The sequence below is a fragment of the Stegostoma tigrinum genome, chromosome 7, assembly GCF_030684315.1.
Source record: "Stegostoma tigrinum isolate sSteTig4 chromosome 7, sSteTig4.hap1, whole genome shotgun sequence".
Lineage (NCBI taxonomy): Eukaryota > Metazoa > Chordata > Chondrichthyes > Orectolobiformes > Stegostomatidae > Stegostoma > Stegostoma tigrinum.
The window spans coordinates 7,579,709-7,606,497 of NC_081360.1; the positions used below are offsets into that span (position 1 = coordinate 7,579,709).

The 26,789-nt window shown below is 42.8% G+C and overlaps 2 protein-coding genes across 3 annotated transcripts in view; one reads left to right on the forward strand and one right to left on the reverse strand.

The window, feature by feature from the left end:
• bmpr2b (bone morphogenetic protein receptor, type II b (serine/threonine kinase)) overlaps positions 1-26,789 on the forward strand; it is a 302,395-nt gene that overhangs the window by 180,773 nt on the left and 94,833 nt on the right. The gene's annotated exons all lie outside the window — the stretch shown is intronic.
• Positions 5,102-13,567, reverse strand: LOC125453769 (uncharacterized). The gene is made up of 2 exons (XM_048533675.2): positions 12,289-13,567; positions 5,102-7,334 (listed from the first exon to the last, which is right to left on the reverse strand). The coding sequence occupies exons 1-2, from the start codon at positions 13,366-13,368 to the stop codon at positions 6,888-6,890; spliced, it is 1,527 nt and encodes a 508-aa protein (XP_048389632.1). The 5' UTR covers positions 13,369-13,567; the 3' UTR covers positions 5,102-6,887.

The window sequence follows — 26,789 nt, forward strand, 5'->3', positions numbered from 1 at the left end:
CTACTTTTAAGCCTGCTAGACCACTCAGAACCTCTTCTCTGTCTATGCTAATATCTTTAATTATATAACAGTCTTTCTCCCTGACTCCTATACTCATCCCTCTCAGTAGTGATCACTGACACAAAGTTTTCATTTGGAACCATACCTGTGTCCTTCGACACCATGCGCAATGTACATAGTGATCCTTAATGGGCCCTGTTCTTTCCCTAGTTATCCTTTTGGCCTGGCTATGAAGAAGACCAAACCCCCTCAAAATATATCAAGGAGAGAGCCTAACTTTTATTATATTTAATGGGAAGTGCGAGGCGCTGAGCTCCAAATATGTTCAATTGATCCACCACTTGGCTTTAAGCAAAACACACTTCATTCTTACAACAAACAAAAAAAGGCATGACTTTAACTCTATGGAGTAAAGTAATATATTATTTAACTACTAATCATCAGCTGTTTCCAATATAGTAACATCCAGTAAATCTACCTTTAGTAAAGGCAAATTCATCAAAACAGATTTTTCTCATCTCTCTTCCAGTCCAGGAAAAAGGAACACTGAAAGAAATCTCCAGCAGCAGAGAGAGAACTCAAACTATTTGTTGCAATAGAGAGAAAGCTGTATCTGTCAAAACCCAACTCAAAAACCCCAACTGAAAGCAAAACTAAAACTTTGGGTCTGTGAGAACCTGGCTCCATCCATTCATGTTTCTATGTCTAATTTTAAAACAAAACACTCAGGAGCTCAAGAGATAATGGGAACTGCAGATGCTGGAGAATTCCAAGATAATAAAATGTGAGGCTGGATGAACACAGCAGGCCAAGCAGCATCTCAGGAGCACAAAAGCTGACGTTTCCGGCCTAGACCCTTCATCAGAGACCCTCTGAGAAGGGTCTAGGCCCGAAACGTCAGCTTTTGTGCTCCTGAGATGCTGCTTGGCCTGCTGTGTTCATCCAGCCTCACATTTTATTAACTCAGGAGCTCAAAGCTGTTTACCTACTGGAAGACATTCTGCCACCTCTGTGGCAACTCCTTTCTGAAAGAGAAACAGCACAGAACAAGTCTCTCTTTTAAAGGCACAATACCATCACAGCAAGATAACTTAGGGATTTTACCTGCTGGTATGCTTTCCTGTCCTGTTTTTCCTCTTGTATTTCCTTTTTAAGTTTCCCATTGCACAACTCCTCTACAGAGTTATGAAAGGATAAAGGCTTCATGGCCAAAAATTAAGTACAGTACCATCCCCTATCTTGTAGGGCATTCTATATTGTGGTTTAATAAGCCCTACTGTTGGTACTTTTAAGAATTCTGCTCCCTCTAAACTTTTCCATAACGACTTGCCCCCTTTAATGCTGGGGATATTGAAATACCCTGCTGTCACTACCCTGACTACTTTTACACTTCCCTGAAATTTGCTTACAAATCTGCTCCTCTGTTTTTCTTAATTTGTTAGGAAGCTCCCAGCAGTGTAATTGCTCCTTTTGTTTTTTTAAATTCTACCCGTATGGATTCATTTTGTGGAGCCTTCTAAGATGTCATCCTTCCTTACTTCAGCAATAGAATCCCTGATCAATATTGCAACGCCTCTTCCTGTTTTAGCTCCTTCCTTGTCTTGCCTGAAGATTTCATATCCTGGAATACCGAGCTGACAATCCTGCCCCTCTTCCAAACATGTTTCAGCGATAGCAATGCCATCCTACACTAATGTTTTAATTTGTGCTTTCAACTTATCTGCCTTGTTCATTGGACTCCTAGCATTAAAATACAAAGTATCCAACCTTGCCAAATTCTCTTGTGCCTTAACTGGCTGGTAATTTCTATGCCTTTCTGACTCGCTTGCTCTCTTTCCTAATCTGCTGAACTTTCTGTCAGGATCCCAGGTCCCTGCCAAGTTTATCTAAACCCTCCCAACAGTATGAGCAAAACTGCCTGCAAGGATGGTGGCCCCACTCTTGTTCATGTGCAATCCATCTGCTTTGTACATGTCTCACCACCCCCAAAAACAGTTCCAATGTCCCAGAAATATAAAGCCCTCCCTCCTGCACCATTTCTTTAGCCAAGCTTTAACTTGGATGCACCTTCTACTTTATACTGATTAGCTGCACTTGGAGTATTGTGTACAATTTTGGTCACCCTGTTATGGAAAGACAGTCAAACTGGAAAGAGTACACAGAAGATTTACAAGAATGTTGCTAGGAGTAGTAGGTCTGAGTTATAGAGAGAGGTTGGCCTGGATAGGATTTTATTCCTTGGAGCGTAGGAGAATGAGGGGTGAACCCCCGTATTGAAGTGTATAAAATCGTGAGGGGCTTGAAAGATTAATGTATGTAGTCTTTTTCCCAGGGATGGGGAATTGAATAAAAGAGGGCATAGGTTTAAGGTGAGAGGGGAAAGATTTAGGGACGACTTGAGGAGCAACTTCTTCATGCAGAGAGTGGTGCGTATATGCATTGGGCTGTCAGTGAAAGTGGTTGGGGCAGGTACAATAACAACATTTGGATAGGTACATGGATGAGAAGGGTTTAGAGGGATATGAACCGAATGCAGGTAGTTGGAATTAGCTGAGGGGCACCATGGTCAGCATGCACCAGTCTGGGCTGAAGGGTCTGTTTCCATGCTGTATTACTCTATGACTGTGTGTGGCACTGGGGTAATGCAGAGATTACCACCTTTTAGGTCTTATTTTCTAGTCTGTTTCCTAGCTGCCTAAATTTTTGCCTCATTCCCTTTTTCTACCAGTGTCATTGGTACCAGTATGTACCACAATCTTGGTCTGTTTGCCCTACCCTTTCAGAATGGCTTCCAGATGTTCAGTGATATCCCCAAACATGGTATCAAAGAGGCATAATACATCCTGGAGTCTCTCTTGTGGCTGCAGGAACACCAATCTGTTCCCCTTACAAATTAATCCCCTGTTTTTTCCCCTCCTGTCTTGTGCAGTAGACCCACCATGGTGCCTTGAGGTTGTTTCGCATTGCTTCCTCCTGCACAGTCATCTCTCCCAACAGTATTCAAAATAGTAACTTTTGAACAGGGGGAATGGCCCCATAAGAGATCTCTAAAGTACTTGCTTTCCTTTACTCTGCCTGCTGGTCACCCAAGCCCTGTCTACCTGTTTATCATCTCACTGAACATGTTATCCATGACATGTTAAGCATTGTAGCTACTCTACAGTGAAATTAACGACAGCTCCATCTCCAAAACATGGTTTGCCAGCAGCTGCAGCTGGATACACTTCTTATGTACATGGTCACTAAGGGCTACTGACTTCCACAATTTGCCACATAACACAGGATCTGCACTTCACGTGGGTGAAGTCTGCTGCCATGACTTCCTTTAAGCCCAATTGTTGCTCCTTTTTAGAAAAAGCTTAATTATGCTTCACTAAGAATACGCTAAACTTGTCATGCGCTAACTGTACTTTTTTTAGCCTACTTCGCTTACTTATGTTATTTAAATATATTGGCCCTGACTTTCATTTATTCTGTAGTTAACCCCTTCCTGCAAACATTACACATTTTAAAATCACAAACTAATCAAGCTACCACTTACTTGTGAAGTCACCATTTAATTTATTTCCTCAATCAGCAGTATCTATTATAGTATGCCTCCCCCTCACTGATTTCCACCTCATACTGAGTTTAATATATCCCTTTGCTGTGGACTCCCCAATCCTGGGCCTCAATACATCCTCCCCGCCACCCTGATCCTGTTGCTCATGCCCACAAACCAGAACCCATTTCTCAAAGAATAATCTTTGAGCCTGCAGTTCCTATTTTTGGTTCAGGGTTTGGGCCCAATTAGAAATCATGGTGAGTGGCCCAGAAAGCCTGCTTCGAGGATCTGATACTATTCAACATTTAAGAATAAAAAGAAAAGTTGGAAGATTCTTTGAGCACTCATAACTCACGACAGCCGATGCCCCCAACCACTACACTTTGCTCTTTCACCAACTGTGCCAACTCACTTGGTATCCATCATGCATGTCTCTCCATAATCCATGCAGAGATGAGATAAAATAACTTTTTGAACATTACAGACTTCCTTATATTGAGAAAAACACTTGCATTCATTTTTAAAAATTTCACATGTATGTTATGGATAAAGCCTTTTCACAACAAACATTTCATTCAAATACAGCAAGAATCAGCATCAGCTTAAACTGACAATTAAACTGTGATTGGAAGGCATGCCACTGGGATAGTGAATGGTTGTGAAATCAACCAGGTAGCAGTAATTCACGAGTAGAAGTCATCAGGTTTACGTTAACAGACAGAGTGAAACTGCAGGCAATTCTCTGAAAGGTTTAAAGGGAACTTTTAAATGCCTTGACATTTTTGACAGACACATGCGGCAGGTTTCTTTCAAATATCCCTTTGACAGGTGCTTCTGATGGCTTTGACAGTTGATGTTTAGAACTGTGTTCCAATGAACTTGACAGTAATGAGTTTGTGCTTTTAACACACATTGTACCTACTTTTAACAATTTCTAAAGGCACTTGAATTCCCCAAGAAGAAACCGTCCGTCCACCCAATGGCACCAGACACGGCCAGATGATGACCCAGGACTAGGTCCAAAAAGGGGTACCTTACCTCTCTTTATCGCTATGCTAGATATCTAAGTGAATGCACATTGTCCAGACCTGCTCTGAAGAACCCTAATCTTGTTGTCATGTCAAAGTCAAATTTTAATGGAGATAGCTGATATTTCAAATGATCCGTTAAGGCTGTGTAAAACATGACCAGACTTCTCCTCCAACTCCTAATCAACTTTCTCACCCCTGTAAAAATAGGAACTGCAGTGTTTGAGGGTGGAATTTAGGATTTCCAAATACTTATGCCATTTTTGTCACATTAGCGAATCATTCCAAAATGGTGAGTCTATGCCTGCAATTATATTGGAAACATAACTTGGCATATCACTAATTTCCAGACTTTATCTACAACAAAATCCTCATGGTCCAACTGTACCAATTTATCCAGAGCATGCTGCACCTGCAATATGTATTGTTTCAAACCACAATTAATTTTATGCGAAGCAGTTTGGAATTGTTATATGTTATAATGCTACAGAAATATAACTTTTCAGTCATTAGACACAGGATCAAATTTACAGAGTTTGAACAGTATCTGAAATATAAGGAAATGAAGCTACAGGAAATCATTGTTTAATTACAGAATAATTCCTTTCTGGTTCAATTTATTGGTTACTTGAAACAGCCTGACCTCTTTTAGAGACACATCAATATTAGTCTAATATTTATTTACAATGGCAAACGTCCACAACAATGATCCTGCCTTGTATAACTCTGGTGGGCTACAATTTTATGAAAACTTTTATATTTAAACAGATACATTAGATTAAACAGATACAGGTTGGATGCACAATAGATATCTCAGCATTTGTCCACATGGAACTCTTGAGGGTAAAGGACAGCATAGGATAGGTGTATGTAAATTTCACACACTGTCTAGTCAAACATTCCCAAACCAAAAGAGAAAGTTGCAATTTTTTTTTGCCTTAACAATTAACCTTTGCGAAAATTCCTGAGATTATATCAGTGTGGGACGGTTTGCTTTCCAATTGCAAACTGTTGTGGTTTGGCCTTGTGACATTGCCAGTTTAGTGTTAAATTTGGCATTTTTTTTCCTGTATGCCCAATAACTTGGATTGATGCATATTCTCCAGATCAATTCCTTTGTGATTTTTATTTATGACCAACAGAAAAAGGGGCCGGATTCAATATTGAAATATTGTTTAGCCCCATTGCACCATCTAGTTATATTCTCGTGATCTGAAGTAGTTCAGGCCAAGCTACCAACTCCTGGGATGCTGGTAACAAATCAGAATTAGGCACTGACTGAAGTACAAGAACAAGGCTGTTCATGCTAAAATATTAGTATGGGCAGCATGGTGGCTCAGTGGTTAGTACTGCTGCCTCATCGCACCAGACACCCAATTGCAATTCCATGCCCAAGGTAATGTCTGGCGTTTGCACATTCTCCCTGTGTTTGCATGATTTCCTCTGGGTCCTCTAGTTCCCTTCAACAGTCCAAAGATGTCCAGTCTAGGTGAATTGACCACGCTAAATTGCCCATGGTGTACAGAGATGTGCAGGCTGGGTGAATTTATATTGAGAAATGCAGTGTTACAGGGATAGGGTGGAGGTTGGATCTGGTTGGGATGCTCTTTGGAGGGTCGGTATGGACTCAATAGGCCAAATGGCCTGCTTCCATACTGTAAGGATTCTATGATTCTCTGATTAATGAGTCAGTGCACATGGTATGGGGATATTCATGGCGTTTTAAAGCAGATCACGTTTCTCTGGTACTCAGTAACTGTAAAACAGGTCTATCATTGAGCTGCACAATTCTCAAACACTCTAATTTTGATTCCAATTCTGAATTGAACTAGTTGACCTCAACTATGGTAACAATCAAGACATTTCTGCCTTCACACCTTGGTCTAGAAAAGGGGAAATTAGCTTGGGTTCCTGCTCTTATCAGTGTCCAGAGATTCCAGCTAGAAATTATACTTGAATGTTTGTGAGGAAATATTGTTTTCCCAAATTGAACAAATTGTTGAAACAGTCGAGTCCCAGGAAGATTGGTCACTTGACAACTGAACTCCAACCTTGCAAAAGTGAGTTCATTTTTGAGCGAAGGAAAAGGCATAAAACAGCACCATTGTGTTAATACGAAAACAAAGTACTGCAAAAGATGGAAACCTGAAATAAAAGTTTAAAAAATGGTGGAAAGTCTCAGCCTGTCCGGTACTCTTGTAAGGAGAGAACATTTTAGGTCAATGACCATTTGTCAGAGCCATCTGATACTAACGTGAATGTGTGTAATCTGTATTGTGCAATACTGGACTTGAAATTTACATTGCTTGGCACACTTATAAATTTAATTCTAGTACGATGTCTCCTTTCACTATTTTTAACTTTGTAATTGTTTGGTGTGAAGTCAAGGGCATCAGTGGTGAGGTCCTAGATGGCATTTCAATCTTCAGTATGCCGTCCTGTTCTGTGATCATCACCTCAGGCCTGCTGAATATAGTTGTAGCTTCTTGTGAATGATCAGTCCCATCTTCAGATATGATGATGATATTGCTTGGGCCTTCATCTGGCGAAGAACTACGGTCATCAGATGAGGATGATGATGAAGGCGAACAAGCTGACATCTTCTTCAGTGGATTAGGAGGCTGCAGGCAATCTGACATTGCCTTCATCTGAGCAGGAGAAGCTCTCCTGTAGCCTTTTGCCAAAATGCCTGTAGGCCCTGTGCGTTCTTTAATTGACTGCTCGTCAAACCCACGGTTGTAGAGGGTTGCTGCACTGCTGACCTGTGCATGCATACAAATAAAGAACAGTTAAATCAGATTGGAATTCCAAAGTTTGGGAAGTGTCTGAGTGATAACAGGACAGCAAGCAGGGATTGAGGAGTCTGGAATTATCTAGACCTCTAGTTTCACAAGGAAAAAAAACCAGCCAATATCCCTGTAAACCATTACAACCTCTTCCGTCAGGCAGAAGATACAGAAAGTTGAACACACGGACCAACAGGTTCAAGAACCCTTTCTTCCCTGCTGTTATTAGACTGCTGAATGGACTATCTAACTTCAGACAATGTCAATCCTTGCTTTGTGCACCTCTTGCGCAGTTTTAACATGTGTGCCTCGCTCTGTCCATGTATCCTATAATCTGTAGTCCTTGTTTGGCATATTCTGCCTGTACTGCTTGCAAAACAAAGCCTTTTGCTGTACTCAGGTACATGTGACTACAATAAATCAAATCAAATCTTGGGCTAGAAAGTGCCTGTGTCTGATAGGATTTCGCTTGGCTATTACACCCAAATGAATTAACTGGACAGCATTTAATTGTAAGAAATGTCAGCTTTCCTGCTTCTCTGATGCTGCTTGGCCTGCTGTGTTCATTCAGCTTCACACCGTGTTATCTCAGATTCTCCAGCATCAGCAGTTCCTACTATCTCTGTAACAGCATTTAATTGTCTTATTTTGCACTAGGATGATGCACCAAAGTGTGGCCAGTAATTTTGGAACAGAACTCGGGTGGCACTGTGCCTCAGTAGTTGGCACTGCTGCCTCATAGCACCAGGGATCTGAGTTCGATTCCACCCTTGGATTACTTTTTGTGTGGAATGGAACATTCGCCTGGTGTCTACATGGATTTCCTCCAGATGCTCTGGTTTCCTCCCACAATCCAAGGATTTGCAGGCTAGGTGTGTTCGCTATACTAAGTTACCTGTAATATCCAGGGATGTGCAGACCAGGTGTGTTAGCTATGGGAAATGTAGGGTTACCGAGATAGGGTAGGGGTCTGGGGCTGGGTAGGATGTTCTTCAGAGGGCTGGTGTGGACTCAATGAGCAGAATGGCCTGCTTCCATACTATAAGGATTTTACGATTATCATGGAGACAGTGAGGAACTGACAGGAAAATGTTCCGTTAATTGGATAAGGATTGCTGACCTCTGCATCACTTTGAGTATTATAGATAGCAAATACTATATTTGGATGTGGAATTTTTTTGAGTTAATACTGCCTGGTGGGATCTTCACACCACTAGGTTCAAAAGCTGAAAATTCATGAACAATACAAATCATGAACAATTTAAAAGTATTAGTTGTAAAATTAGCATTAGAACCTGACAGGAATTTGATTTCATAGATGTTATAAATAAGGAAATCTACAGGTTTGCTGCTCAATATTGGAGGGTTGTCCAACTCAGTTTGCCTGCTGCTGAGCTAGGGTGCTGTTGGATTGGGAACATGAGGGGAGTGCACTACCTATGAAATTAGCAGCAGGTAAAGTGGAACAAAGATCCCTCAATGATTATGTGGTTACAGATGCTGTTGGTTCTGATACTGAGCAAAACAGACCAAAGGATCAGATTCCATTCTCATCCTGTATTGAGTTAGATAATTTTGTGAAGAATTGCAATATAGAGGATAGAAACAGGCCCAACAGCCCAAATAGTCCACAAATATCCTCTGTTTCCTTGTCTCTTATGTGCCATTAGTTTAAACTGAATTGAATTTATATCATTTTCCTCAACTTCTTCCAGGGGCAGCAAATCAGCCTCTAGTTTTGCTCTTTCCCATAAGTCACAGCAATTGCTTTTGGTTGACTTTATCAAGACTTTTCACAGCCTTAAAGTTCTCTATCACGTCATCTCTCAGACTCTCTCTCTCAATGTACATTCAGCCTAGGAAGGTTGTAATTTTTCTTTATTGTAGCTAAGAAGTTTGTAATTCAAGGGTTTGGAACTCAGTATGGACTGAACCCAACCCTTGTTGAACTTTTCAGCTTCCTGTTTTGTAATGTTTTCCAATCTATTATACATTAAGCGTTAAAGAACATTTGCTATTGTTGGTCCACTTCATTGACACAGCAAATCTAGTCAAGCTGCTATGTTCATACATACACAATTATTTCCTGTTGTCTTAACTGAGTAATGTGCCTGCTGGTCCGTGAGACCAGTTTTGCTTTCCAGTCTTGAGTTACTTGATCTCATTGTGTTGCATTAGCTGGTGCCAAAATTTGCCCTTTGCCTCATTATTCAAAGGCAAATTAACCAGAATTCCTGTTCTTAATTGCTATCTAGTGAAATGACCCTTAGTGAGAAATATGTATATTAGGACATCAAATGAGAGTAGGTTTGGTTTGGCCCTGATGCCTTATGCAACAAAATAGCCTTTTGATACTGAGATAATGGGAACTGCAGATGCTGGAGAATCCAAGATAACAAAATGTGAAGCTGGCTGAACACAGCAGGCCAAGCAGCATCTCAGGAGCACAAAAGCTGATGTTTCAGACCTAGACCCTTCATCAGAGAGGTGGATGGGAGAGGGTTCTGGAATAAATAGGGAGAGAGAGGGAGGCGGACCGAAGATGGAGAGAAAAGAAGATAGGTGGAGAGGAGAGTATAGGTGGGGAGGTAGGGAGGGGACAGGTCAGTCCAGGGAAGACGGACAGGTCAAGGAGGTGAGATGAGGTTAGTAGGAAGGAAATGGAGGTGCAGCTTGAGGTGGGAGGAAGGGATGGGTGAGAGGAAGAACAGGTTAGGGAGGCGGAGACAGGCTGAGCTGGTTTTGGGATGCTTCAAAATCTCCCCTTGCCCCACTGCATCCCAAAACCAGCCCAGCTTGACCCCTCCCCCCACTGCATCCCAAAACCAGCTCAGCCTGTCTCTGCCTCCCTAACCTGTTCTTCTCACCCATCCCTTCCTCCCACCTCAAGCCGCACCTCCATTTCCTACCTACTACCCTCATCCCACCTCGTCTTCCCTGGATTGACCTATCCCTTCCCTACCTCCCCACCTATACTCTCCTGTCCACCTATCTTCTTTTCTCTCCATCTTCGGTCCACCTCCCCACTCTCCCTATTTATTCCAGAACCCTCTTCCCATCCCCCTCTCTGATGAAGGGTCTAGGCACGAAACGTCAGCTTTTGTGCTCCTGAGATGCTGCCTGGCCTGCTGTGTTCAGCCACCTTCACACTTTGTTATCTTAGCCTTTTGATACTTTTGTGCTAATGGATGCAACCGCCAGTTGCTTACATTTCAATAAACCGTTTCCCCCCCATGACAGTATTTCCGTCCTGGTGCTTCTAAGGTGTTCCAACAAATTTTAACACAAGCTGCAGGAATAAAACGTTTTCATTTAAACATTTTCCATTGGCATATTTTACAACTTCTGGCATTCAGAATTGAGTTTTACAATTTCAGAACATGACCTCAGTCTTCCATTTTTATTACCTCTCCCTGGCCATTTCTTGTTTCAGAGATAATGGGAACTGCAGATGCTGGAGAATCCAAGATAATAAAGTGTGAAGCTGGAAGAACACAGCAGGCCAAGCAGCATCTCAGGAGCACAAAAGCTGGCGTTTCGGGCCTAGACCTTTCATCATCTGTCAGCAGAACAGACGCATTTTTTATCCTTTCCCTTCGTCTCCCTCCTCTGTCAACAGGATAATAAAAATCATTTTCCAGCCCCTTTCACTTCTGAGGAAGTCATCTAGAATGTGAAGTGCTAGCCCTGTTTCCCTCTAGATTGTCTTGCTGAGTTTCTCCAGCACTTTGTTTTTATTTCAGAATATATGACTCCACCGTATGCTGCCTTGAGGTTTTCTGCCTTTTGGTGGGACTGAATGGAGTGGGATGAAGGTTGCTGCTGGGTTAAATCAAGAAAATTGTAAAATGAATAAAGTAGTGAATCAGAATAAATTTGAAGAGTTCTTAGTCCAATTGGAAATCTCCAATGAACCTTTATGTTAAGGATAGTCTTTATTACAGAAAAGAACTGTGATGCTGCACATGGGGTATAAGGTATACACGCAACTGGTCTTGATGGGACATAAGGCATGGTGCTCATTATATTCTGCATATAGCACAGATTCATGTCACTCTGGCCAGAATCTTCCAGTAAACCCATCAGAAATTTCTACTGGTTCATTGTAGGCATCAATTGAGCTACCAGCTAAACCTACTTCACAAAAGTGGAATGAGAAACCTTGATGCTAAATGATGGTGTGTGATGTGGGTCATCGAATAACCTCATTTTGAATGAACCCGGAGCATATCTATGTAATCACAATTTGTCTAGTGTGATACAGTTGTTGTAGCAATGGAATATTGCTGTGCAATATCATGCTACTTGAGTATCCTTGTACACTGCTTGTCTTTGAGTGTGAAGCACATATGTAAATTGCTATAACTGTAGAGCATCATTTCAAGATAGAAGGGCAATAGTGCACCAGCATGCAATACTGTGGCATTGCAGAATTGCATGTTAGCACCATGAAATCGGTGGAATACAGTTTAGGTACTTGTGTTCCACCAACTCTGAGATGCTGCATGTGATTCTTTACTGCCGTGGAGGAGTCTGTAAACTTATACCACCAATTGTCTTTGTGTAATCTGGTGACTTGGGTCCAAAGATAGATAGGGTCTTATCTTCACTTTCAAAAAAACTTTCAGTGACCTGATTAAAAATAAAGTACCTGTAAGAAAGCTGAATTCAGGAGAATTGGACAGCGATTCTACAATTCAGCAACATGATTTTCATGTTATCTAGAAATATACAGTCACTTAGAGACAGTTGAACCAATTACAGAGAAGTTAGCCACCTTTGGTGCCTCATCACACCACTTGCCGTTATTGTTTCCCCTAAATCCCTAGTCACAGAAACATTCCTTCCAGGACCAACTTCTAAGCGAGAACAATTGCATTTATTTCAAAATAATAGTCAGCTTCAAATACTACAATTCATTATTGCTTACCCTTCCAGAATGTCCAGTATGGTGCCCTGAAATTCCTGCAGCTTCACATATCTCTTTAGAAAATCGCTCCAAAGTGTGAACTCCTATTGCCTGCTCAGAGAACTGCATGGTACCAGGTACAGGGCGGCGGTAAAACGGGCCTTGTGGGGGAATCATATTGAGGTAGCGTCGCAGCAGTGAAACTATGCACCTTGGATTCAGGGAATCTGCGTACTGTCTCGTCTGTACAATTTTCAACTTGTCAAGGCTGTCCTGAGGATTGCTTGGCCTGCCAGTAAACTCCACATATTCACCGATCATGTCACATCCAAACTCGAACTGGTCAACTGTTAGTTTATGGTGATCCTTAGCAGCACATAGGGAAAAGACTTTGCACACATAGAAGTAGACAGCATAACTGTAGCTCTTTGCATCTCGTAGATGGAAGACCACCTGCCACAACCTCTCCTCATCATCCTCAGTGTACGGTTGGGCCTGCTTCCTTACCAGCCCAATTCCGAGTCGCTGGAGTTGCTTCATCCGATCGTCAAGGGTAGCCCGGAATTCAGCAAAGTCCAGCTTCAGCTTGTTGAAGAAATCAATGTCGCTGCGCCTGCAGTTTTCCCGCAGGTGTCGCAGGATTGAGCAGCACAGGAGACGGAGAGAATTGGGTGGGTATTCTGAGCCGTCTTGTCTCCGAACTTCAAGCACAAATCTGCTTAGCCAGAAATTCAGTTCATCATGGGTGATTTCATAGCAGAGTTCGGGCACGTAAAGGAAGAGTTCATTACGCTGGACACCTTGCTCCATGACATAGCTATTTCGAGTTTTAGCCCACTCGTCCCAAACTCTGACACCCCAGGCTGTTGCTTTTTTTGTGTTATATGGAATCCCACTATCTTGTTGTAAAGCCAGCGACCTCTTCTCTTCCGTAGTGTGTTTGCCAGACCAGACTTTGCCCTCTTCCTTTGTCAACAAGCAGTCTTCTTTGTTGTCCAGATCGGGCTCCTTTTCTTGCTTAAAAGAAATAGAAGTCGGTGACAAAGAAACTGCTATAGCCCTCGCATCTTCCTCTACAACTTTAGGATCAAACTGATCCATTTATCAGCTGAAAAATTGAAGTTCAAAACAGGCAGAAAAACAAAGAGAGAAAAGGGAAAGAAAACTGCTGCATTGAGACTTAAACTCGCCACTCAGGCTGGGGGCCCCCCGCAGGGTGTTATCAACAACAGCTGCGTGTTAACTGATATACCCCTGCAAGGCGAGGTTTAACTGCTATTCAGCTGTATTTGCAGAAATGATTCCCAGAGGCATTTCAGGTCACGTGAGTAGAACCGAGCAGACAGGGCTTGGCAAGGGTCCCTGTGTTCTTCAAGGAAATGGAATGAAACGAAATGCCAGCCCTCATCAGGCCCCTCATTAATCATCCCTAATGTGTGTTTATTGCTGGCTGGCAAGGTAGAAGGCTGTCTGCTCTTATAAAAAGCAGATGAAGGCAGAGAGTGAGACAAGCCTTGGCATTATGAGTTCAGAGCTTTCCTGTTCGCTAAGGCCTAGTTCATGAATGATTCTTGTTTTGCTTCTTCTGCTGCATTGCTTTGGATGTGTGGAGGAGGTGGGTAGAGGTGAGAACAGAAAAAAAGGATGGTGCAGTCCTGTTCTCCCCCCTCCCAACATTTTTTTGCAGGGGTGATTTTATTAAAATACATTTGAAAATAAAGCAACATTGCTCTATGAACTGCTTCTATCAGGAGATTTAAGCCATAAAAATATTAACAATAATTTTCAGATCAGGTTTTTTTGGTGAAATGGTTATTTTTAAAAAGATACTAAAATATGCAAATTGCTGTCATCTGATCATCAAAACACATGTTCCATCAGATATAAGAGTAAGGAAGCAAATTTTCCTCTTCCTATAATCTTTATAAGGGTGAAAAGAAACACACCAGTTCCTGCTTTCGTTGATAAAATCAGATTAGGTTGACTGCCCACCCCCATCACCATGCAAACAAAAGGATTGGACTCTACCATGTGGCAGGAAAAGAGAAGGGTTTTGCACAGAAGCTTCCATTCAAATGCTCCGACACAAATTCTATTACAGATCACAGTAAGAAAATTCTTAAGTTAAAACTGTTTCCTTCTTACCCCTCCATATCTGTAGAATCATAGAATCCCTACAGTGTGGAAACAGGCCATTCAGCCTATCGAGCCCATACTGACCCTCCGAAGACTATTCCAACCCCTACCCTATCCCTGTAATTCTGCATTTCCCATGGCTAATCCACCTGGGCAATTTAGCATGTCCAATCCACCTAACCTGCATATGTTTGGATTAACACATCCATCAACACGGAGAAGCAATGGACGCCTGGCATTAGGTACCTAATGGCATGAACATCAAAGAAATGCTTCTGGGATTGACTATGTGGCTGCGATGGGTTTAAACCCCAGCTTTCTGGTTTGCTGTTGCAACCTCCACCACACGGACAAAGTTCTCCCTTTTGCGGCACTTTTTTCCTCTCACACTACTGCTGAAGCTTATGCACTCTCATGTGAACACATACTGACACCTGTTCTCCCTTTCTCTTTCATTCTGTCCTCTTCAGCTCACAAAACAAAACTGTTAGTTCTACCCCTTCCGCACCACCCCATGACCACCACCACAATATGTAACTTCCAATATTTAGAGCTTCAGATTTTTAGTATGCCGTCTTTTGGTCTTTGGGGTGGGCTGTATGTATAGAAAAGTGCTTACTACCAGTACATAAGTTCATTTTCGAGCGAATTATCATCGGGGATTTTCTGAGTTGAAAAAATCTCTACCTGTTTTGACTAGGGTGCTGCAGTTAACTTTAGTATCCGTGAATGAAAGATGGGGAAAATGCCCAGAATTCCTGCTATTACTTTTCCTTGAAAGGTGTGAGTGGATGTTTGTTGAAGGAGGAATAAGGCTTACAGTTGAAGGTCGTCCGGTTCAAAGATCTATTCTTCTACTCCAGGGTACCAAGTTTTGTTCTTTTTTTAAGTAGGAAGCAGCAATTTTATCTGGGAGGTTAGGCTGAGAGATTTCTTGGTTGGATGCATTAAGTGCACGAGTATAGTGAATGTTGCATTCCATAGATGTGGTTATAGTAATGCAACTCAGCCAGGTAGAACTTGGCCACTGTGCAGGTGTAGTGATGGTGTTTCTGTGAACCTTTTCCATGCTTTCATACTGAGCATTGTTTCCTGTTAATGAGGGCATTTTATCTGCACTCTTTCAAGACATTTGTTAGAATTATCAGTCTATTAGGAAATCACTTATAAAACGTAATTTACAGCCTGACTCCTCCCAGACCATATCCAGATGTCAGCAATATCCCAGCACCTTTCCAAAAATGAACCAGATCATGAAGGTTAGCCTGCTATGCAACCACGTGTGGCATCACAAAATATTTGCTGTCCACTACAAACACGCTTTCTGGAATGAATCTTTGGATTATGTTGTGGATCAGAAGTTCTAATTGCTTCTTCCTTGCCTTGCTCAGAATTATAACCAATTGTAGTATTAGAACCAATTGGTGTATTCGCAAAGTGTTCATGTGTTCTTTGTACGTTGACTCCACCAGGATTCTGTGTGCTCAGTTGTTTTCAACAGATACCTGCTTTTTAATTTTCTAGTTTATTTGTAAACATTACTCAGCTTTCTTTTAAATAGCATTAACCCAAGTACTAGCATTGACAGGACAAATATGTTGTAGGTCATAAATGTATAGACTCTCAATTTGCTGTAAAACCTGAGAAATAAAGCTGCTCATGACAATTACGTTTATCTAAAATAGGCTACTCCATTTGCACATTATTGCAGTAATCTGTTACTCGCCTGTCCATCCCTTCAGTTAGACTCAGCATTCACTCACATCTTTTTGAGTCATCTTTACAGCTCTGTAATGGACAAGGACCCTGTGACCTTTTAAGTGAATATTTGCTCAGCAGATTTAGCAGGGTTTCTGTCAGATCAAACCTCAGGAACCCTAATTTGGTAGTTGCTGTTCATTCATCAAAGTATGGCAAACTTATTCACCACATAGCAGTTTCACTCAGTTTGTCCAAGCAGGACAGGGTCAGATAATACTTTAAAAATTTGTTCTCCTGATATGAGTGGCACATTTAATTCTCATTTTCGTGGGCAACTGCCGTGATAATGGTCTTCCCATGGTGATAAGTAGGAAATTCAGTAAATATGACATAACCTCAATGAACGAACTGAGCCAGACAAGGAAATATGTCCAGTTGAAGAATGATGCATGATTTAGAGGCAAAGATGATCCCATTATTGTCCTCTTGTGTGGTAGAAGCGTGGGGAGGATCCTACTTACAGGTAGCAAAGGTGGAGTGGCTTTAAGGAGATATATTAAATTTTATATAATTTGGGATAAACAGACTATCAAAGTGTCAGAAAAGCAATGAATGAATTACATGAGTGTGTCTAGATATTTTCTGCAGAAGTATGTCGTAGAACTAACAAATATGCATGTTGTACTAATGATGGACTATGAGTGGAGTTAGTTCACACCGAAGCAACGTGTGGACATTTATCTAACAATGACTCTAATATGATCAAGTTCAATCTGTGTTTGAAAGGGACAAATCTGAGGGACCTACTCAAATTTTAGATTTACCTAGTTCTGAGACACTTCACAGTATTCTGGTGAGATTTGTTAAATGGTAAAACAGCTAAGAGATACTGGGGACAGCATGGTGGTTCAATGGTTAGCACCTTTCAGCGTTAGTGCCTCTCAGCGCTAGGGATCTAGGTTTGATTCTACCCTCAGATGACTATCTGTGGAAAATCTGTCATTCTCCCCATGTTTGGGTGGGTTTCCTTAGGATGTTCTGGTTTCCTCCCACAGTCCAAAGATGTGTGGGTGTATTGGCAATGCTAAATTGTCCAGAGTGTCCAGTGATGAGCAGGTAAGGTGGATTAGCCACTTGAAATACAGGGTTGCCAGGAGAGAGTAAGGGGGTGGGTATGAATGGGATGCTGTTTGTAGAGTCACTACTCAGAGAGTTGGTGTGGACTTATGGGCTAAATGGTCTGCTTGCATACTGTAGGAATTCTATGATTCCATGAACAGATGTACAGCGGACACAGGGGTGGTTGGCTGGGGTGGGTGGGGAGGGTGGTTGTACAAAAGAAAACTAATGAGGCTCAAGACAGTTTGTACTCCTTAGGGGCAAGAACTTAACTCAGCAAAAATAAGGTAACAATAGACAGAGGGAATACGTAGCATAAAACTAAAAGAAAACAAATGCTAAAGAATAGCACAGATTCTAGCCTAAGGGCAGAATATGAAGAAAAGTCAAGGATTGACTATATATAATAAAAGCTACAAAAAGGGCGCATAAAAAGATTCTTGCAAGAAATATAAAAATCAACACAATTTTTACAGTTAAATTATTAAAAAGTGCGTGGTCAGCTGTAGGTTCCTTGAAATTATAATGATGATGGAAATAAGGAATTGGTGGACATTGACTTAGTGTCAGAAATTATCGTAGTCGAAGAGGTTTACTGCTGGAAATCTCAAGGAAACTAATGGTAAATGCAAGACAGTGGATTACCAAAATTAACCCCAACAAACTAAAAGTGGCTAATCCCCATACCAGATGATTTTCATTATTTACATTAAACAAAACACGTGAGTATATTGTGGCAACCTTAACCTCAACCATCTAAAATAGTCTTGATTCAGGAAACATGCTTTTAGGAAAATTGCGTGTACCATTCAGAGAAGGTTGAAAAGCGAAAAGAAAGAGAAACCCTGTTAACCCTAATGTCTGTTATTGGAAATTACTAGAGCTTAAAATGAAAAATAGGATAACCAAGTACATTAAACTGGCCTCAACCTCTCCCCTGCAGAATGTGCAGCCCTCCTCTCCAATCCCAACCTCACCATATAACCCATGGTCAAGGGAGGCGCAGTTGTAGTATGGCGCACTGACCTCTACATCGCTGAGGCCAGGCGCCAGCTCTCCCACACCTCCTCTTGCTGCCCCCCTGGATCATGACCACACCCCCAAGCACCAAACCATCCACAACCTCATCACCTCAGGTGACCTCCCAACCACAGCCTCCAAACTCATTGTTCCCCAACCCCGCACCGCCCACTTCTATCACCTTCCCAAGATCCACAAACTTGTCTGCCCTGGTCGACCCATTGTCTCTGCCTGCTCCTGCCCCACCGAACTCATCACCACCTGTCTGGACACCATTTTCTCCCCCTTGGTCGAGGAACTTCCTGCCTACGTCTGTGACACCACCAATGCCCTCCACCTCCTCCAGAACTTCCAATTCCCCGGTCTCCAACACCTCATTTTTACTATGGATGTCCAGTCCCTATACACCTACATTTCCCATGCAGATGGCCTAAAGGCCCTTCGCTTCTTCCTGACCCACAGGCCTGACCAGTCCCCCTCCACTGATACCCTCATCCGCTTAGCCGAACTCACCCTCACCCTCGAAAAGTTCTCTTTCAATTCTTCCCACTTCCTACAGACAAAAGGGGTGGCCACGGGCACCCGCATGGGCCCAAGCTATGCCTGCCTCTTTATAGGATATGTGGAGCAATCTCTCTTCCATATCTACACTGGCCCCAAACCCCACCTGTTCCTCTGTTACATTGATAACTGTATTGGCGCTGCCATGTGCTCCCACGAGGAGCTCGAACAGTTCATCCACTTCACCAACACCGTCCACCCCAACCTTAAGTTCACCTGGACTATCTCTAAAACCCCCCCTCACCTTCCTGAACTTCTCTGACTCCATCTCGGGCAACCGCCTAGAAACTGAGATCCATTTCAAGCCCACTGATTCCCACAGCTACCTAGAATACTACTCCTCCCACCCACCTTCCTGCACAAATGCCATCCCCTATTCCCAATTCCTTCGTCTCCGCTGCATCTGCTCCCAGGATGAGGCATTCCACTCCCGTACATCTCAGATGTCCTTGTTTTTCAAGGACTGCAGCTTCCCCCCGCATTGTTCGAGAACGCCCTCAACCGTGTCTCCTGCATTTCCAGCAACTCATCCCTCACACCCCATCCTCTCAATAACAACCAAAAAAGAATCCCCCTCATCCTCACATACGACCCCACCAACCTCCGGATCCAACTCATCATCCTCTGACACTTCTGCCATCTGCAATCTGACCCCATCACCAAAAACATTTTTCCGTCCCCACAGTTATCTGCTTTCCGAAGGAACCACTCTCCCCGTGACTCCCTTGTCCGCTCCACACTCCCCTCCAACCCCACTACACCTGGCACTTTTCTCTGCAACCGCAGGAAGTGCTATGCCTGCCCCCACACCTCCTCCCTCACCCCCATCCCAGGACCCAAGATGACTTTCCACATCAAGCAGATGTTCACCTGCACATCTGTTAATGTGGTATCCGCTGTTCCCGTTGTGGCCTCCTCTGCATCGGGGAAACCAAGCGGAGGCTTGGGGACCGCTTTGCAGAACACCTATGCTCGGTTCGCAATAAACAACTACACCTCCCAGTCGCGAACCATTTCAACTCCCCCTCCCATTCCTTAGACGACATGTCCATCCCGTGTCTCCTGTAGTGCTACAATGATGCCACCCGAAGGTCGCAGGAACAGGAACTCATATTCCGCTTGGGAATCCTGCAGCCCAAAGGTATCAATGTGGATTTCGCAAGCTTTAAAATCTCCCCTCCCTCTACCGCATCCCAAAACCAGCCCAGCTTATCCCTCCCTCCTTGACCTGTTCTTCCTCTCACCTATCCCCTTCTCCCACCTCAAGCTGCACCCCCGTTTCCTACCTTAACCTCATCCCGCCCCCTTGACCTGTCCGTCCTCCCTGGATTGACCCATCTCCTCCCTACCTCCCCACTTACACTCACCTTTACTGGCTCTATCCCCGCCTCTTTGACCTGTCTGTGTCCTCTCCACCTATCTTCTCCTTTATCCATCTTCTGTCCGCCTCCCCCCTCTCCCTATTTATTTCAGAACCGTCTTCCCCTCCCCCATTTCTGAAGAAGTGTCTAAGCCTGAAACGTCAGCTTTCCTGCTCCTCCGATGCTGCTTGGCCTGCTGTGTTCATCCAGCTCCACACCTTGTTATCTCGGATTCTCCAGCATCTGCAGTTCCTATTATCTCTGATACTACATTAAACTGCCTGCTGATCAGAGAGCCAGCGTGAATCTGGAAAAGACAAGTTGTGCTTCATAATCTCCAAGGTACTGCTTTTGAAGACATGACTAAAGTAGTGGAGTGAGGAATGTCTATGGCTATTATTTATACAGATCTCCAAAATACATTTGATGAAATTAGCTAAGTTTAAAACCCATGGAATTGAATGCAAGTTATTGACTCAATTTGGAAATTGGCTGAACAGCAGGCGACAAAGTGAGTGGGATTATGAACAGATATTGTAATTGGCAGGATGTAACTCCTACAAAAATCTGTGCTGAGTCTTGAACAATTCATGATATTTATTAAAAACTAAGATGATGGGAGAGAAGACCAGTTTACTAAATTTATAATGCAAAAACTGGTGGCATTATAAGCAGTGTAGGATGCACACTTAGCCAGAGAAGGAAATTAGAGAAATTAGGGAAATTAGAAAGTTAAGTCAAAGCGATAGGCTTTAAGGTAGTGTTGAAGCTAGAGAGAGCTTTTGAGAGCTAGAAGGATGAGGAAGTGGAATTTGAGAGCTTGGGCCTTGAATGGCTGAAAGATATGCTTGCTATTGCTTGGGTGAAATGAGTGAGGGGATAAAAAGGGGATGGAATTTGCAATTGAGGATTGGAGATAGTTACATTGATAATCAGGGACAGTACCATGGATGGGTTTATACATAAAAATGGGAATTTTAAATTAGTAAGCACAGAGATTGTGGAAGAACAGAAGAAAATTCGATTATGATCTGGATAATTTGAGATTGCTCAAATTTACAGAGGGTGGCTGTAAATGACTGATGGTTTGCCAGAAAAGAATTCCAAACAGTCCAGTCTAGAGCAAATGATGACATTAGGGAGGGTTTCTTCAGCGGGTGACCCAAGGCAAGAGCAGAGATTAGCAGTGCTACAGATGTGGAAATGATTCTCCTTTCTAATAGAGAGGATATGGATGCTCAGTTTAGGAGCAGATAGGATAGCGAGTAACTGCATAGTGAAATCAAGTCAGTGTTGACAAACCTGTTTAATATTTGTACTTCTGCAACTGTATATAACAGTTGTTTAAGTTTTGTTTTGAGCAAAAGTTAGCCACAAGTTGCATCACTGTGTCACCTTTCTTGTTCATCATTTGACCCTCCAAAAGTAGTCTCTGTATTTCACAATATCAATATAATGGTATGTTCTCTGTGTGGAAAACCCTGATTGAAAGACGCAGCTTATGAGTTATGTTAGTTCTGCATACTACGTAACGGAGTTATGTTCAGCAGCACTTCGCTTGAAAAGAGCCGAGTGCAAGTCAGTTTGAGCTGCAATAATAGTCTTCTTGCTGCTATGCTTAGAAATCAGCAAATACTGTGTTGCTTTATTTCATGTCCATGTGGTGCACTTGGTACGAAAACAATGGGAAGTCAGTGCAAGGGATACCGGTTTTCTGGCAGGTTGACCCTGTTCATAGTACTGAAATATACAATAGTACCTCTTCATACTTGATACATGACTGAACTGCTGAACCAATCAGATTGATAGGCTGCAACTTTGTATTGAAAGAATAAGGCACAATGGTATTATCCCTGGACTTGTAATCCGGCGACTCAAGTGATGGTTTGAAAACCCAGGTCCGCTGCTGTAAGCTGTGGCTGTTCACCAATATGTCAGAGACTTATCAAGTTGTGGACCAATTGCTTTGTGCCTCCTGCAGGTAAGTAAAAGTATCTGAAGAAGGAAGATTAAGGTGCAGCAGGTCCAGGACAATCAGCTCAGTGAACCTTGTGGACAGGGGCAATTAATACTCTTCTCAGCCTTTCCATCTGTCCATAACACCTGTGCTTTTATTGTGTCAGTATGTATCTGTGTAAGGAGGAGTTTCAGAGGGGATTTAGAGATTTAACAAGTGGAGTTGCATATGGATGCCTCATAACTGTTTAACTGAGTCTAGAACCTACTTACAGGGGTTTCTGCTATAAAGCAATAGTTGCCAGCATGAACATTGTGCTATATAAACAACTGAGCCAGTGGGAAAAGTGGGGTTAGGGGTATAACACAAAGGATTGCACTACTGTCAGCAGCTGTTTGGACAGATTAGTCTGACTTTGACAACAACATCCTAACTCCTTCTTGAGTTGATACAACTGTCCTCACTATTTCCAAGAAGTGCAGGACAGGCGGCACGGTGGCTCAGTGGTTAGCACTGCAGCCTCACAGCTCCAGGGACCCAGGTTCGATCCCAGCCTCGGGCAACTGTCTGTGTGGAGTTTGCACATTCTCCCTGTGTCTGCGTGGGTTTCCTCCGGGAGCTCCGGTTTCCTCCCACAGTCCAAAGATGTGCAGGCTAGGTGGATTGGCCATGCTAAATTGCCCGTAGTGTTCAGGTTGTGTGGATTATAGGTGAAGGGGTCTGGGTGGGATGCTTCAAGGGGCGATGTGGACTTGTTGGGCCGAATAGCCTGTTTCCACACTGTAGGGAATCTAATCTTTCGACAGTTACTAAAGTGTACTGGTCAATACTAATCCCTTAGTCAGGAACACAATCACAGATTGTCTGGTCATTATCACATAGTTGCTGGTGGGAGAGTATTGTGTAAAAATTAGTTGCTATATTTTCTGCAATGACTGCACTTCAAAAATATTTCAGTGGCTGTCAAGCTCTTGGTAACATCGTTAGGCTGTTAAAGCTGTAAGCCTTTGTAAGCAAGAAGATCTGGGTTCAAGACGGGTCGGCACAACATTGTGGGCTGAAGGGCCTGTTCTGTGCTGTACTGTTCTATGTTCTAAGACCTGCTTCAGAACTCAATGGCCAGGGAAGGTGCATTTGCAATGTGACTAAAAAGACTGAGTATAAATTGGCAAATTCTTCCAACACTGCCAGTAGCAGACTGTAAGATTGGGAGAGATTCCTGGTCAGCCATGTAACTAAAAGAACATTGGAGAATCTACCACCACTATCTATAGTTCCAGACTGCGACACATACGTGTATGTTGCCTTAGCAACTCAGACTCCTTCAATGATCTTATCGCCACACCACAAAAGGGTATCGAGGGATACAGAGCAAAAGTGGGACAATCAAGTTGAAACATAAGTCAACCATGATCTGACTAATTACTTAAATAGGTTGTTGGAGCTTCCACCCAGATCACAGTGTTTCTGTTCAAGGTAAATTAGATATACTGTTTTTAACTCTCCCCTACACCCCGCTGTTCCTGATAACAAACCTGCTGGCTTCTTTCTTTTCAGTTTTAATGAAGGCTGACAGGGAGGATTTCTCTGGGAGTCTCTCATTGTATTGTACAAGTACACTGTAGGCATCATTAAGCAAAGGACTCTTGACAGCAAGATGTCTACTGGATTGAGTCACATTATAGCCAACAAAAGTTTGCATTTTAGAAATAGCATTTTCCTTTTCGTCAATTGCGTTATAGCCAATTTGCGTTGCTGGAACATGTGTTATAGCAGAACCCCCTGTACTTATCTCATATACTTTTGTGAAGTAGCCTGTGCTTTGCTGAAACCTTATTTTACATCATCTTTAATTTCTGTGATGACTCTAGGAATAGCTTACCCAGGGATGGTTGACAAACATGAGCCTCAGATTCAACCAAGATTGGGTTCACACTGATTGGAGGTCAAAGGGCAGAGCAGATTTGAGGGGCCAATTCTCACCACCAGCACCCCCCCCCCCTCCCCCCACCACCAAGCTGATTGTGGTAATTTCTGACCAACAACTTCTTCACTATGATAGCCAAATGCTTTTGGGTTGTAAACAGCTAAACTGGAGAGATGTGGGAATGCTGGAATGCAGAAGCAGGCCATTTAGCCCCTCGAGCCTGCGCTGCCATTCGCTAAGGTCATGGCTGATCTGTGATCTGAAACATAGACTGGCACTGCCATAGTGTTAAGGGCTTGGATGGAGAGAAATTTGTTAAGTGTGTACAAAATTCTTGTACATTCAGTATGTGGATGTATCTACTAGAGAAGGTGTGTACTGTTGATCTACTGTTGGGAAATAAAGCAGGGCAGGTGACTGAGGTGTCGTGGGGCAGCACTTTGGGGCTGGTGACTGTAATTCTATTAGTTTTAAAACAATGATGGAAACAGATAGACTGGATCTAAAAGTTAAAGTTCTAAATTGAAGGAAGGCTAATTTTGACAGTGTTAGGCAACAACTTTCAAAAGTTGATTGGCGGCGAATGTTTGCAGGGAAATGGAAAATGAGAAGCCTTCATAAATGACATGAGAGTCCAGAGACAGTATGTTTCTGTTAGATGAATGGTAGGTGCAGGGAATGCTGGATGATGAGAGAAATTGAGGTTTTGGTCAAGAAAAAGAAGGAAGCATATGTCAGGTACATACAGCAGGGATCAAGTGAATCCCTAGAAGATTATAAAAGCAATAGGGGTATACCTAAGAGGAAAATCAGAGGGCAAAAAGGAAACATGAAATAGGGTGGCAAAAAGGATTAAGGAGAATCCAAAGGGATTCTACAAATACACCAAGGACAAAAGGGTAACCAGGGAAAGAATAGGGCCTGTTATAGATCAGCAGGGCCACATATGTGTGGAACGACAGGAGATGGTGGAGATACTAAATGAGTATTTTGTACCAGTATTTGCTGTGGAGAAGAATATGGAAGATAGGGAACACGGGGAAATAAATAACGACATCTTGAAAAATGTCCGTATAACAGAGGAGGAGGCTCTGAATGTCTTACCACATAAAGGTGGATAAATCCCAGGGACCTGATCAGATGTACCCTAGAACTCTGTGGGAAGCTAGGGAAGTGATTGCTGGGTCCCTCGCTGAGATGTTTGTATCATCGATAGCCACAGGTAAGGTGCCAGAAGGCTTCGGGTTGGCTAATGTTGTGCTATGATTTAAGAAAGGTGCCAAGGAAAAGCCAGGGAACTAGAGACCTGTGAGCCTGACCTTGGTGGTGGGCGAATTTTTGGAGGCAATCCTGAGGAACAGGACTTACATGCATTTGGAAAGGCAGGGTCTGATTAGGGATCGTCAACATGGCTTTGTGCATGGGAAATCGTGTGTTGCCAACTTCTTGAGTATTTTGAAGAAGTAACAAAGAGGACTGACAAGAGCAGAGTGATGGACATGACCTATATGGACTTCAGTAAGGTGTTTGACAAGGTTCCTCACAATAGACTGGTTTACAAGGTTAGATCACATGAAATACAGGGAGAACTAGCTATTTGGATACTGAACTGGCTCAAAGGTAGGAGACAGAGGGTGGTGGTGGAGGGTTTCTTTTCAGACAGGAGACCTGCGACTAGCAGTGTGCCACAAAGATCAGTGCTGGGTCCACTGCTTTTTGTCATTTGCATAAATGATTTGGATGTAAACATAGGAGGAATGGTTAGTAAGTTTGCAGATGACAGCAAATTTGGAGGTGTAGTAGACAGCGAAGAAGTTTACCTCAGAGTACAACAACATCTTGATCAAATGAACCAATTGGCCTAGGAGTGGCAAATCGAGTTTAATTTAGATAAATGTGAGGTGCTGCATTTTAGAAAGGCAAATCAGGTCAGGACTTAAACACTTAATGCTAAGACCCTGGGGAGCATTGCTGAACAAAGAGACCTCAGAGTGCAGTTCATAGTTCATTGAAAGTGGAGTTGCAGGTAGACAGGGTGGTGAAGAAAACATTTAGTATGCTTGCCGTTATTGGTCAGTGCATTGAGTGTAGGAGTTGGGAAGTCATGTTGTAGCTGTACAAGATAGTGGTTCGGCCACTTTTGGAATATTACATGCAGTTCTGGTCGCCCTCCTGTAGGAAGGATATTGTGAAACTAGAAAGGTTTCAGAAAAGATTTACAAGGACGTTGCCAGATTTGGAGTGTTTGAGCTATAGGGGAGCCTGAATAGGCTGGGGCTATTTTCCTTGGCTTGTCGAAGTCTGAGGGGTGACCTTATAGAGGTTTATAAAATCATGATGGGCATGGATAGGGTAAATAGACAAGGTCTCTTCTTTGGGGTGGGTGAGTCCAAAACTAGTGGGCATAGGTTTAGTGTGAAGGGGAAAGATATAAAAGGGACGTAAGGGCCAACTTTTACACACAGGGGTGTGTATATGAAATGTGCTACCAGAGGAGGTGGTGCAGGCAAGTACAATTATAATTACAACATTTAAAAGTCATCTGGATTGGTATATGAGTAAAAAGGGTGTAGTGGGATATGGGCCAAATGCTGGCAAATGGGACTAGATTTATTTACGATGTCTGGTCGGCATGGAGGAGTTGGATCGGAGAGTCTGTTTCCACACTATATATCTGTATGATTCTTGGAGAATCTCGAATTAAAGGTCTAAGTAAGAGTGTGAAACATTTGACTATTGT